The 14,347-nt window shown below is 42.6% G+C and overlaps 1 protein-coding gene across 2 annotated transcripts in view; it reads right to left on the bottom strand.

Annotated features, from left to right (window-relative positions):
- Positions 1-14,347, bottom strand: part of CHID1 (chitinase domain containing 1) — a 706,518-nt gene that overhangs the window by 12,997 nt on the left and 679,174 nt on the right. For both annotated transcript variants that reach the window (XM_040328528.1, XM_040328530.1), the window contains exon 11: positions 9,641-9,721. In XM_040328528.1, coding sequence (XP_040184462.1) covers positions 9,641-9,721 — 81 coding nt within the window. The remainder of the gene's footprint in view (positions 1-9,640; positions 9,722-14,347) is intronic.

Below are 14,347 nucleotides of genomic sequence, written 5' to 3' on the forward strand. Positions count from 1 at the left end.
TGAAAAGGTGCGTTTTTGGGCCTGGTGGTCTATAGCAAAGTAGCATATGGACCGTATCTTGGGGATTTGTTTGCAGCTGCAGAGTGAGGGTTTCCATGAATGGAAGCGAGTTTTGAAGGACTGGTTTGGTGATCGAGAGGCCCCCCCCTCTTTGCCCCACTCTGTTTTGCATTTGAATGCGATAATTTGCTGGCACCAATTCTGTTAGAATGGTGTTGCAGTCGGCTGTGAGCCAGCTTTCTGTGATGAAGAGGCAGTCTAGATCGTGTTGAAGGATAAAATCATAGATTTCTTGTCGGTGTTTTACTGCCGATCTTGTGTTGACCAAAGCGCATATTATGCGCTTGGGCTGGGGTACCTGTGCGTAGTTTTTGACTGTTGATCGTCGATTGATTCTCAACAGTCGCTCATTCCTTAGAGCTTTTTTGGTGACAACTGGGAGTATAGAGGCAAATGGTTTTAGTTCCTGGATGGTTTCTGCAGAGTATTTTAGGTAACCCATGGTCACAGAAAAAAAAGCAGGGAAGTTATGTTGATTGGGGGGGTCTTATATGGTGATGGGTGGAAGACTGTCAAAGTGAGCCGTCACTCGTTGAGTCTTCTCTCCCCGATTGGTCCAGAGGAAGGCCGAAAAACCCCAGGCGTGCTGTGCCAATCTGCAGTGACCTGGGAAAAAAATTCCTTCCTGACCCCCTCAATGGTGCAACCCTGGATCAATTGCGTGGGGGGGATATGTACCCCTGTGTTAAACTATGGGAGTCCTGGTTGTTTGTGCTGTGTCTGCAGCAGCCGAGAGCTGGGAGGACCCTTCCTGGCTGCACTATCCCTGGGGAAAGCCGACTCGTTTGAGAGCATCCTGCTCTCACTGTCCCTGGGGTGAGCAGACTAAGATGAGAGCGTCTGCTGCACCGCTGAATCTATATATCAAGAGTTCTAACTTTACTAGCTGCAAGCTTGTTCTGGGTCAGTGATTGATAAAATAATGAATACTCCTGTCTTAACTCCTGGTTTTTAACTCAAGCACTTGTGTTCAAAGAATCCACTTCTGTTCAGAGAATCCACATGTAAAGCCACCATCAGCTGGGAGCAAAATAAAAATTATAATAAAAATAATAATAGGAAGAAAAGACAAGTACATTAAAGAAAAAATTACAAAATGACAAGTACCACAGACATAATGTAACAAAGACATTTTGATGTTTTTAAGTTTGTTACATTATGAACAACTGTGGGACTTGTCATTTTTCTTTTTTTTTTCTTTTTTCTTTAATTTACTTGTCTTTTCTTCCAATTAATTATTTTTATTATCATTTTTATTTTGCTCATTACGAAGTTACAGTATATTAAATTATTAGTTTATTTATGTCTAGTGGTCCTTTTTACAGGACTCCCGCTTCCTTATATAGACACTGCCCTCTGATTCCATATCCTATGCTTGAGAAAGGAGCGTGGCTATGACAGCATTCATAGCGCGCACGCTCGGAAACGCGTTGCATTATAGTGACCTCACAACCCGGCGACACTCTGTTTGCTGTCCAAGCCTCGTTCTGGATTCTCACCGCACAGTCGTTTCCCATCATTGCAGACACCATGCAGGAATCGTGAAACTGCAGCGCGGCTTGTCACAGGCTCTGGGGATACACTGCCCTTATCCTCCCTGGAATCTACACCCTGCTAAGCGAACTCTCTGTGATCCCACCTTATCCTCTCTGGGTTCCTACTGTATGTGCTGCACCTTGTCAGCTATAAGAGGACACGCTGTGACCTGTAGTTCCACCTTATCCTCCCTGGGATCTGATGTGCTGCATTTTTCAAGCTAGAAGCGGACTCCCTGTGACCGGTGTTCCCACCTCTTCAGTCCAGAGATGCACCCACTCTTTCCATGTGAGTGGATATTGTATTTATAATAAATTGTTATGATATATACTCAGAGGTGCCCCTCTCTTGGTTTTTTCCTAGTTTTACTGAAACTTGCTTCTGGTCTCCCTGGTGGCAGCCCTGACAGACCTATTTCTTCCTTGACACCTGTCTCTGGACTATTATGAACCATATATTGTCATATTGAGGTATATGAGCTTTTTACTTGTTATTTTAACCACTTATGACCAGACTTCTATGGGTAGTAGATGGGTATACCTGAGTCCCACTGGTTTCTGCCAGCTATGTGCTGATGTCATGGCTGGACATCTTCTGATGTCGAAGGGAAGTAAACATGATCTGTCTTATCTGCTGCATTAAAATTCCTTGGCTGACCACTGTGTCTACGTTCCTCAACATTGCCCGTATTCTTCAATATATCTTGAACAGCACATCTTGAAACCCTAGTCTGCTTTTAAATGTTTGCCTGAGAGAGACCTTGCTGATGCAGCATAAGTACCTTGTGTCTTGTTGCCATGGTGTATGACCTGTGACATGAAACTCTCTTCCACAACCTCACCTTAACAACAGAGCTTGGTTGTTCCTCACCCAGTTTTAAGCCTCCTACACAACTGTTTATGTTTCGGTTTTAACCTTCATATGAAAATGATGATCATTAGCACCTGCTTGGTATAATTGGTTAATTATACACCTGACTCGATTCCTACAAAATCCATAACTTTGTGCAAAGGGTACAAAGTGTGCAAGTGTAAGAATTGATGCTGGTTTGAAGCCAAAAGGTAGTCACACCAAGTATTGATTTGATTTAGATTTTTCTTCTGTGTGCTCACTTTGCATTTTGTAAATTGATAAAAAATAGACAATTAAAATATATATTTTTAAAAGCATTCATACTTTACAGCATTTCCTCACACCTGTCTAACACTTCTGCACAGTAGTGTATATCAGAATAATTATGGTTTGAATAATGTCAAGGTTTGCATATCTACTGTAAGACACTCTGATTGGAAACATTTAGAATCCCTAAACTCTGGAAAAGCAGGATTTAGCCTACGTTCGCATTGGAGTGATTTGTCATGTGATTTGAGAGATCAAATCGCATACCAAGTGCCAGCCTATTGGAGGAAATGGCACTGTTCCCATCGGTGCGACACCGATTTTGCTGTTGTGCACCGATTTTCAAAAGTAGTTCCTGCACTACTTTTGCCGATTTCAGGTGCGACTTAAATAGACATCTGTGCATGAAGCCACACAGATGTCTAACAAATAGTACCTGAAATCGCACTGACCTTGCTACTTTGAAATCGTGCTACATTAAGTGAAGTAGCGCAGTTTCAAAGTAGCATCAATGTGAACCAGGGCTTAGTGTTCCTTAAATACCAAGGTTTCAGATGGTAAAGGACTTAACTCAGTAGGATAGCTGAGGGTACTCCATCACTAGAACGAAAAACAAAAGCCTTAGGTAGCCAGGCAAACTTATACTTTCCAGGGTCACTTTCACTGTTACACTAGACAATCCACTGCCTGTCTAATGCTGACCATAAGCTAGGTACATTTGTGGTCATTTGGTGGCTTTCTATCAGCTTCCAACCACAATCTTTTCTTTTTTTTAATCAAACAAATGGGGCAAAAAGTGATCAAATGAAAAGGCATTTTTTTGTTACTTTCGGGCAACTTGTATAATTTGGATTTCTAAACTTGGTAATGTTTGTTTTGGAAATATTGCAACCTTCCCAGAATTCCTGAAACCATCACAGGTTCCAAATGTTATCTAAGAAAAATAATAAACTATTGCGCAGACTGGAACCCAACCATCATTGAACTAGGCACATTACCACAACCCTATCCTAAAAACTTTGAAGGGAAATTTTGATATTGTCATCAAATCAGCTGATAAGGGAGGAGGCATAGTTGTTCTTAGTAGGGCTTACTATCTGCAAGAAGCCTACAGGCTGTTGTCAGATATCAGCACCTACACTAAATTACCCAAATATCCCTCAGACCAATTCATTGCTGAATTCAACCTTGTCATCAAGCAAGCCAGATCAGTTGAAATTATCAATATCAATAAAAAAAAGAGAAAGTTTTCTTCTTAAAGGAATTTTACCAAATTCAGTATTTTTATTACCTACCCAAAATTCACAAAAACCCAATTCAGCCCCCAGGGAGACCCATAGTAGCCTCTATAGGCAACATTACCTATGGGGTCTCTCAATTTATAGACAACTTTTTCCAACCCATAGTGCAGGAGCTACCCTCTTATATCTGGGATTCCTCCTTTCTTCTTGATATCCTGACCAATTACACATTGGAACCCTCCTACATCGGACTGTCACTACTAAGGATGAGCTCCAGCGTGTTCTCATTGTACACGTGCAGAGTCCGCCAGGAAGTCTGCATGGCGCTGCGCTAATCACAGCCAGGGAGACATTGTCCTGATGCTCTGCTGCAGAGATAGGGAAATGTCTCCCTGGTTGTGATTAGCGCAGCGCCGTGCAGACTTCCTGGCGGACTCTGCATGTGTACGATGCAATCACGCTGGAGCTTATGCTTAGTCACTACATGTCACTTCTCTCTACACACTCATCCCACATAACATAAGTCTCAAAACTGTAGAATTATTCCTTTTCCACCATTCTCATATCAACCGCAAACAAGCTAGCTTCATTTTAAAGGCCATTCAATTCTGTTTAGAGCACAACTTTATCTTTTTTGACGGCCAATTATATTTGCAGACCGGGGCATAGTCATGGGTGCTAGCTTTACACCATGCTATGCCAATCTCACAAAGGGGATGTGGGAACACCGATACATCCACCGCCATAATCCATTTGCCTCCTATATAATATTTTTTGAACAGAGGAAGGGAGTCACCGCTCCAGGTGGGTCTTGTAGGCAATTAGGGAACCTCTCTGGGAACCAAGGTGCTGGCAATGCACGAAGCAAATGTAGGTAATTGAAATGGGATGGATAGCCGCACTCCAAGGATACTTCGAAGTTGTCTTTATTGGTAAAAAATATGCATGCAGAACAAAACACAGCCACAGAAAGGGACAGCCGACACGTTTCACACTATATCAGTGCTTGGTCATGGCCATTTTTTGGGTGGTACATTGATGATATCATTATCATATGGGATGGCCCCCTTTCCATCCTTCTAGATTTTGTACGTCACTGTAACAATAATGAAAATTACATATCATTTACTTATGTTAGTGACATCCAATCCTTGGTGTTCCTAGATCTTACTTTAAGAAATTTCGGTCCCAACATCTTATCCAAAAAAACATTTTAATATTAGAATTTTAGGAAATTCTTATGTCCACTCTAAGGCCCTGTACACAAAATCGGATATCTAAAGGAATCTAATCCGATGGATTTTTTTGTTGGATATCCGATGAAGCGGACGTTCATCAGTCTTGCCTACACACCATCGGTCAAAAATCAGAGCGTGTCCAATGCGGTGACGTAAAACACTACGACGTGCTGAGAAAAATTAAGTTCAATGCTTCCGAGCATGCGTCGACTTCATTCTGAGCATGCGTGGATTTTTGACCGATGGACTTCCACACAATCAGTTTTTTTATATCATTTTTTTATCCATTCGAGAATTTTAAATCATGTTCTATTTTTTTTCACTGATAGAAAACAAACCGATGGGGCCCACACACGATCGGTTTGTGTGATGGAAACGGTCCATTGGTCTGTTTTCATCTGACAAAACCGATCGTGTGTACATGGCTTCAGAGTTGTCACCACCCTAAGTGGAAGAAGAATATTCCCAGTAGTCAATTCCAGTGATTAAGCCGGAATTCTACTCTAGATAATATTGAAAAACCTTTCACCTCAAATCTGGCAAAAACAGCAAAGTAAAAAAATATCGACCAGACTCCGATACGGTTTATCACACAGTATCACTCCAAATTCTGATACATATTCTGATACATGGAAAAAATAAAAATACCATATTTACTGGTGTATAACACACACTTTCCCCCCTAAAAATATTGGGCAAATGATTTGTGCGTGTTCTTCGCCTATATATTACCTGGGCTGCCTCGGAAGGGTGGGGGGGCGAGCGCCACCGGATTACACAGAGCCGGGATATACTGTTTACTCACAGTCACATACAGTCCTGCCTCCTGGACTGGCTCCTAGGATAGACATCCTGGCATTGGACCAGTATTCTGGCTATAATAGAAACCGGTCCAGGAGGTAGGACTGTGTGTGACTGTGACCTCCAAGTAAACAGGAGATCCCTCTGTGTAATCTGCCACTGATCAGGCTGCATTGATGGGCAATGACGAGGCTGCAGAAGGGCACTATACAAGCTGCATTAATGGGCAAAAGTGAGGCTGGCAGTATAGGGGTTAACATTAGGGGGTGATCAAGGAGTTAAACGTGTTCCCTGCTGTGTGTTTCTAACTGTGGGGGCAGTGTACTGACTAGAGGAGAAGACAGATTGTTATTCTTAACAGACGATCTGTCTCTCCTCTCCTGTCAGGTCTGGAAGTGGTTAATGGGCAATGGTAAGGCTGCAAATGGGCACTGATAAGGCTGTACTAATGGGCAATGGTGAGGCAATTGATGGGCACTGATCATGCTGCATTTATGGGCAATGGTGAGGCAATTGATGGGCACTGGTGAGGCGGCATTGATAGGCACTGATAAGGCTGCATTGATGGCCACTGACCCTTATTTTGCTTCAAAGTTCTTTATTTATAATTTACCTTTTCCTGAAACTTCCCTCTTAAAATTAAGGTGCGTGTTATACGCCGATAAATACGGTAAACATTGGAATGTCTTGCAACAGGACGCCATACTAGGTCCCCTGATTTCCAACAAACCCATATTCACATACCAGAGAGCCTGCTATTTGAAAAGTCGTATTGCTCCGAGCAAGCTTAAAGCACTATCAAAAAATAAAAACGCTACTGAGTACCTACATTTCCATCTGTTCCAATGCCGAAAGCTCAAGTGCTTAACATGTCAATTTGTTGACCATAAGAAAAAATCCTTCCAAGTGAATGGAAAAAGTAATTATATTTCCCAATTTTTTTGCTGTTCAACTGAGTTTGTTGTTTATTGCTTAAAATGTCCATGAGGGTTACTGCATGTTGGATGTACTATTAGAGCACTCAGAGCTAGGTTCGGCGAACACCACCAAGCCAATGAACAAAGCTCTACCAACTACAGTGTACACAAGGCCGAATGGTTCAATAAGCTATGTGAACGTGAAACAATCTGGATTTTTACCTTAAACAAAACAATTATCTAGGAAACTATGACTCGAGGAGCCGTGTGCACTGCTTGTTTGACTACATCCATATTAAATAACATGCAGCATGAAAGGGCGTTATTGGTGAAACATTATTTAATAAAATCAGTTAATAAGTCTAATTGTAGCTCAAAGGGGTTGTAAAGCTACGTTTTCAATATTCGTTCTCCACAACTTTAGATACCTGCTGGCATTGTAGCAATGAGACAGGGTCATTTATGAATATCTGGTGGAACTGTCCCCCAATCCTTGACTACCGGAAAGAAATCTCGAAATGGATTAAACACATAACTGATACTAAAATAAATTTGAAAGCAGCTGCTTGTGTGTTACATATCAACTCCTTTACGTTTAGCAAATACAAGAAATCCCTTTACCAGGCATCTTTTAACTGCAGCAAAGACTCTCATACCCTTACATTGGAAATCCACTCACATTCCATGAGCAAGGATTGGTTGGACAGAGTTAAACATATTTACAAAATGGAGGAAATACTAGCGGTGAAAAAGGAAAACAGTACCAGCTTTAATAAAATGTGGCAACCCTGGCTAGTATTGGCCTACTCAGCTGAATATAATTCATTACTTATTTAAAAAATACAAGATTACGATCCTAGTATTTATGCAAACATTACTCTGCCAAACATTATAGTTTCTCCTGCTTAATTGTAACTGCATTCCTTCCTGGATTTTTGATAAAAAAAATGATGTAATCTCCCCTATTTCTAATACTTTTGTTCTTTATAATTACCTCTTAACCCCTCCTTCCCTCCCACTCCTTCGCTCACCTCTTTGACCCTCCCCCCTGCCTTCCTACCCCCCTCCTCTCACCCCCTTTACATTTGAGTAAATTCTCGCTCCAAACATGTAAAATAGATGTTTTACTCGATAACATATGCATTGTTATATTGTTAAATGACGTTGTTTTCATGTTCCTCTTCATAAAAGTACATTGTCAATTGTATGCTACATTTTCTTCAATAAAAATTACTTGATTGTGGAAAAAAAAAAAAAAAAGACTTGTCCTTTGATCCCCTTCCTATGGTTTGGTAAAAGGGGTGCTACTGACTGCCCTTAAACATGTAGCCACATCCCCTCCACTTCCTGTCATCACTCAACTAAAAGAGGTGGTGTTTGGAGCGGCAGCCATCTTGCCACTTCTGGAAGCTGCTGATGCTTATGTTCCAGCCCAAAGCCCTACAGCTGTATTTCCATCAAGAACTCTGCTTCAACTAGCCACATGCCTGCAGAGCTCTGCAGCCTTACTTTGATCCTATGGAGGTCTATATAGGTTTATGACAAGTCTTGATCCACTTTTATCTAATAAATGCATTTTTAATGTCTTTTATGCTTTTTTAACCACTTAAGGACCGCCTCCTGCACATATATGTCGGCAGAATAGCACGGCTGGGCACAAGCACGTACAGGTACGTCCTCTTTAAGTGCCCAGCCGTGGGTCGCGGGCGCGCGCCCGCGGCCCGGTCCCAAAGCTCCGTGACACCCGCGGACCCGATCGCCGCTGGAGTCCCGCGATCGGTCCCCGGAGCTGAAGAACGGGGAGAGCTGTGTGAAAACACAGCTTCCCCGTTCTTCACTGTCATTGATCATGTGTTCCCTTTTATAGGGAACCACAATCAATGATGTCACACCTACAGCCACACACCCCTACAGTTAGAAACACAAATGAGGTCACACTTAACTCCTTCAGCGCCCCCTTGTGGTTAACTCTCAAACTGTAATTGTCATTTTCACAGTAAACAATGCATTTTTAATGCATTTTTTGCTGTGAAAATGACAATGGTCCCAAAAATGTGTCAAAATTGTCCGAAGTGTCCGCCATAATGTCGCAGTCACAAAAAAAATCGCTGATCGCCGCCATTAGTAGTAAAAAATAAAATAAAAATAAAAATGCAATAAAACGTATCCCCTATTTTGTAAACGCTATAAATTTTGAGCAAACCAATCGATAAACGCTTATTGCAATTTTTTTACCAAAAATAGGTAGAATACGACGTATCGGCCTAAACTGAGGAAAAAAATGTTTTTTATATATATTTTTGGGGGATATTTATTATAGCAAAAAGTAAAAAATATTGCATTTTTTTCAAAATGTTCGCTCTATTTTTGTTTATAGCGCAAAAAATAAAAACCGCAGAGGTGATCAAATACCACCAAAAGAAAAGAAAAGGACGCCAATTTTGTTTGGGAGCCACGTCGCACGACCGCGCAATTGTCAGTTAAATTGACGCAGTGCCAAATCGCAAAAACTGGTCAGGTCCTTTAGCTGCCTAAAGGTCCGGGTCTTAAGTGGTTAATGAATCGCTACACCTTGATGGAGGCACCCTATTGTGTTTGTTTTTTTCCAAATGTTATCTGCCTGTGTGTGACAAATTAGAATGAATTGGTCATAGACTGCAATATGATCACAATGGCCCAGGAAAATGCCAGATTCATCCTGTGACAAACAGCCTGGCTGTGTACTCACTTTTTATATTCCAGGTAATGCTCAGCGATGTGCTGGTCCCACAACAGCTTGGGCTTATGATCCTTCAATATCTCTATGTACCTGTGAATCAAACCAAATGTAAGGTTACATTAAAACACAGCTAGAGGATGATATATGTTACAATGTGTATGCTGCACACAATCTGAAATCTCTGCTCAATAGCCAGAAGCTGTCTTTTGTAAAGTTCCCTGCTGCAAACTGCAGTGGAAATTACAAAGTAAAACCAGAGAGAATGCCATTAATCTTTACAGAAAATGTCATCCTCTGACACAAAGATTGCAAAAGTTAAATATTAATCTAAGAATTCATGTGAGCTAATAATGTGCACCATTTTTATCTTATTAAACCATGCCTTTATCCAGCAGAAGAAAGTCTTATTTACAAATTCACTTGAAATTCAATTCATGTTTCTATGATCACATTGTGAGCTTGAAGCCATATTAGGTAGGTCGCTTTTTCTTGATTCTGACACATAGGTGGCAAGAGCATCCACATCCTTTCTGAAACAATATGTCATTATGCACAACAGGCATTTGTCTTCAGACCACTGGGACCTTTACTTATGTTACCATTTCATTTGATTGTATTATCATTCATGTTCATCAGATGTATAAAGACGACTGTAGAGAGTGTGCATTGTACATTATACAAGATCTAAAAATAGGTACCACACTAGAACAATTCCTACTCATAATCTATGAAACTATGACTCGAGGAGCCGTGTGCACTGGTTGTTTGACTATATCCATATTAAATAACATGCAGCATGAAAGGGTGTTATTGCTGAAACATTATTTAATAAAATCAGTTAATAAGTCTAATTGTAGCTTAAAGGAGTCGTAAATCTACATTTTCTATTCTTTAAAAATGACAAACATATCATACTTACCTCCACTGTGCAGTTCATTTTGCACAGAGTCCCTCTGCGCCTCCTCCCCGCATCAGATAACCCCCTAGGAGAAGCACTCTCCCAGGGGGTTACCTTGCAGCCATGCTCCTGAGTCCAGCATGTGTTCCCATGGACACGAATGGTGGACTCGGCTACCTTAATGCATAGGATGCATTAAGGTGAAAAAACACAAGGGTTTACAAACCATTACCGGTTCCCGACCGGCTCACTCAGATATACTGTGGCAGAATGGCTCTCCTGGGTTAAATTTCAGACATATACGGCTATGCCCAGGAGAGCCACAAGAAGGCGCGCGAGCTGCACAGCGGAAATACGATGCGCGTGGCCAGCGCGATTGAATGCACGAGCAACAGCACAGGGCTTTGTGTGTGTAAACGCACAAACCCCTGTGCTGTCAGAGGAAAAAAGTGCTGTTTCTACTTTGTAGAAACACGCAATCTGTCATCTCTCCTAGTTAGTCCCATCCCCCCACAGTAAGAACACACACATATAGGGAACCTAGTTAACCCCTTGATCGCCCCCTAGTGTTAACCCCTTTCCTGCCAGTGACAAAACTTTGCCTGGTCTGATGAGTCTAAATTTCAGCTGCAACATTAAGATGGCAGGGTCAGAATTTGGCAACATGAAAGCATGGATCCATCCTGCCTTGTTTCAACAGTTCAGGCTGGTGGTGTAGCGGTGTGGGGGATATTTTCTTGGCACATTTTCGGCCCCTTTGTACCAATTGAGCATCGTTTAAACACCATGGCTTACCAGAGTATTGTTGCGGACCATCCCTTTATGACTACAGTGTATCCATCTTCTGATGGTCACTTCCAGCAGGATAATGCACCATGTCACAAAGCTCAAATCATCTCAAACAGGTTCCTTGAACATGACACTGAGTTCCCTGTACTCCAATGGCCTCCAACTGTGTGATGTTATCATGTCAATATGGACCAAAATCTCTGAGAAATGTTTCCAACACCTTGTTGAGTCTAGACATAAAACAAGCACAAACTGTTTAGTACAGTAAATTGCGGTATATGTATTAAAACCGCACACCGTCATATGACGTCCAAAAAGGGGATCTCTTATCCCGGGGTGGACGTCATATGACGTCCTGTACTTTGTGCAGTGATATCTGAATGATGCCTGCACCTAGAGGCATCATTCAGATATAATTTTGTTCCGGCGGCGATCCTGCGCACCATAAGAATGATCATAGTGGCGTGAGGGGACATCCCCCCCCCCTCCCGCCGACATCCGGTGCTTCTCCAGGCTCTCCCGTGCCATCGGGGGCCCGGAGAGATGATCGCCGTGCGCCAGATGGGAGACATAGAGATGACTGGTGACCAGATGGTCACCAGTCATCTCTATGACCGTCGGAGGACTGGGCGCGATGTGATGACGTTACGTCTGGGTACCTGTAAGTAAACAAACCGCAATTGCGGCTAGTAAGAGATCTGTGATTTTTTTTTCACAATCTCATTCTTTCCAGCCTGGAGGAGAGATGTGGGGTCTTATTGAGGACCTGTCACACACTATTCCTATTACAAGGGATGTTTACATTCCTTGTAATAGGAATAAAAGCGATCGAAAAAAAAAAGTAAAAAAAAAAAAAAAAATTAAATGCCCCTGTCCCCGGTAGCTCGCGCTCAAAAGCGAATGCACACGTAAGTCCCGCCCACGTATGTAAACGTCGTTCAAACCCAGGGGCGGATCCAGAGTCTGGTCTCGGGAGGGGCACTTGCAGAAAATTTTGCGGGCAAATTGTCGGGGCAATGGCTGGTGTTGGCGCTTCAATCATCACGGCGCCATGGTTGTTATGGTGTCAGGATGATTGAAGTGCATTATTTATATTATTACATTGTAATAATGCAGAATCAGTGGGACCCCCGAGTGTGTCACTTGCCACATTCCCTGTCACCAGATGTGGATTGTCACTTGCCAGTGGCTGTGTCCCGGAGTGAGGGCGGACAGTGAGTAGGGTTGCCACCTTTTCGTCAAGCCAAACCCGAACACATTAGCAGCGCACGCCAATACACATATATATATATATATATATATATATATATATATATATATATATATATATATATATATATATATATATTTTTTTTTTTGTAGTACATTAAATTCATTACCTCTGTACAAAGCAATGCACAGCTATTTTTTTTATGCAGTATACACTGTATATATATTTTTGTGATTAAATACAATTTCTAATCATATGGAGTTAATCACAAGAGTCCCCCTTTATATTAGAGTCAACAGTGTTCTCCACAGAGTTGCCCATTACATCTGAATGCACAGGGTTCTGCAGAAGAGGAGTGCAGAGGGTATGAGGGGGGCAGTATGTACAGGAGAGGAGTGCGGAGGGTATAATGGGGACAGTTTGTATTGAAGAGGAGTTGGGAAGGTATGAGGGGGGCAGTAAGTACAGGAGAGGAGTGCGGAGGGTATAATGGGGACAGTTTGTATTGAAGAGGAGTTGGGAAGGTATGAGGGGGGCAGTATGTACAGGAGAGGAGTGCGGAGGGTATAATGGGGACAGTTTGTATTGAAGAGGAGTTGGGAAGGTATGAGGGGGGCAGTATGTACAGGAGAGGAGTGCAGAGGGTATGATGGGGACAGTATGTATTGAAGAGCAGTTGGGAAGGTATGAGGGGGGCAGTATGTACAGGAGAGGAGTGCGGAGGGGAAAATGACGCAGTATGTACAGGAGAGGAGTGCGGAGGGGAAAATGACGCAGTATGTACAGGAGAGGAGTGTGGAGGGGAAAATGACGCAGTATGTACAGGAAAGGAGTGTGGAGGGTATGATGGGGGCAGTATGTACAGGAGAGGAGTGTGGAGTGTATGACTGGGACAGTATGTACAGGAGAGGAGTGCAGAGGGTATGATGGGGGCAGTATGTACAGGAGAGGAGTGTGGAGGGTATGATGGGGGCAGTATGTATAGAAGAGGAGTGTGGAGTGTATGACATGGGCAGTATGTACAGGAGAGGAGTGCAGAGGGTATGATGGGTGCAGTTAGTACAGAAGAAGAGGAGTTTGGAAGGTATGATGGGTGCAGTTAGTACAGGAGAGGAGTGCAGAGGGTATGATGGGTGCAGTTAGTACAGGAGAGGAGTTTTGAAGGTATGATGGGTGCAGTTAGTACAGAAGAGGAGTGCGGAGGGTATGATGGGTGCAGTTAGTACAGAAGAGGAGTGCGGAGGGTATGATGGGTGCAGTTAGTACAGAAGAAGAGGAGTTTGGAAGGTATGATGGGTGCAGTTAGTACAGAAGAGGAGTATTAAGGGTATGATGGGTGCAGTTAGTACAGAAGAGGAGTGTGGAGGGTATGATGGGCGCAGTTAGTACAGGAGAGGAGTTTGGAGGGTATGGCGGACTGGCAGTGGCATAATGGGGAGGGATGTCTTGTGGTGTCTATGGGGTAATCAGGGAGTGATGTTGAGAAGAAAAGGGAAGGAAAGTGACCATGGAATGATGTCCCTCAGCTGGAGGTGGGGGGGGGGGGGGGTAGGAAGCAGATCGGAGTGGTGTCTGTATGAAGTGGTCTGGGGGGTGATGCAAGATGGGGGCTGAGAAGTGGTCAGATAGCGATGTATATAATAATAATAAAAAAATAAAAATAAAATCATCCATTAAAGACATTTACAACAATAAATCATACAACAGTACTACTAGATGTAAGTACAGATCTATGAAATCCAGCCCCTAGGACTCTGTATGCCCAGATAATGTGAAGGTAAATATATGATCATTCATATAACACTGTGTTATCCAGGCT

This window comes from Rana temporaria, chromosome 11, assembly GCF_905171775.1.
Source record: "Rana temporaria chromosome 11, aRanTem1.1, whole genome shotgun sequence".
NCBI classification, from domain to species: domain Eukaryota; kingdom Metazoa; phylum Chordata; class Amphibia; order Anura; family Ranidae; genus Rana; species Rana temporaria.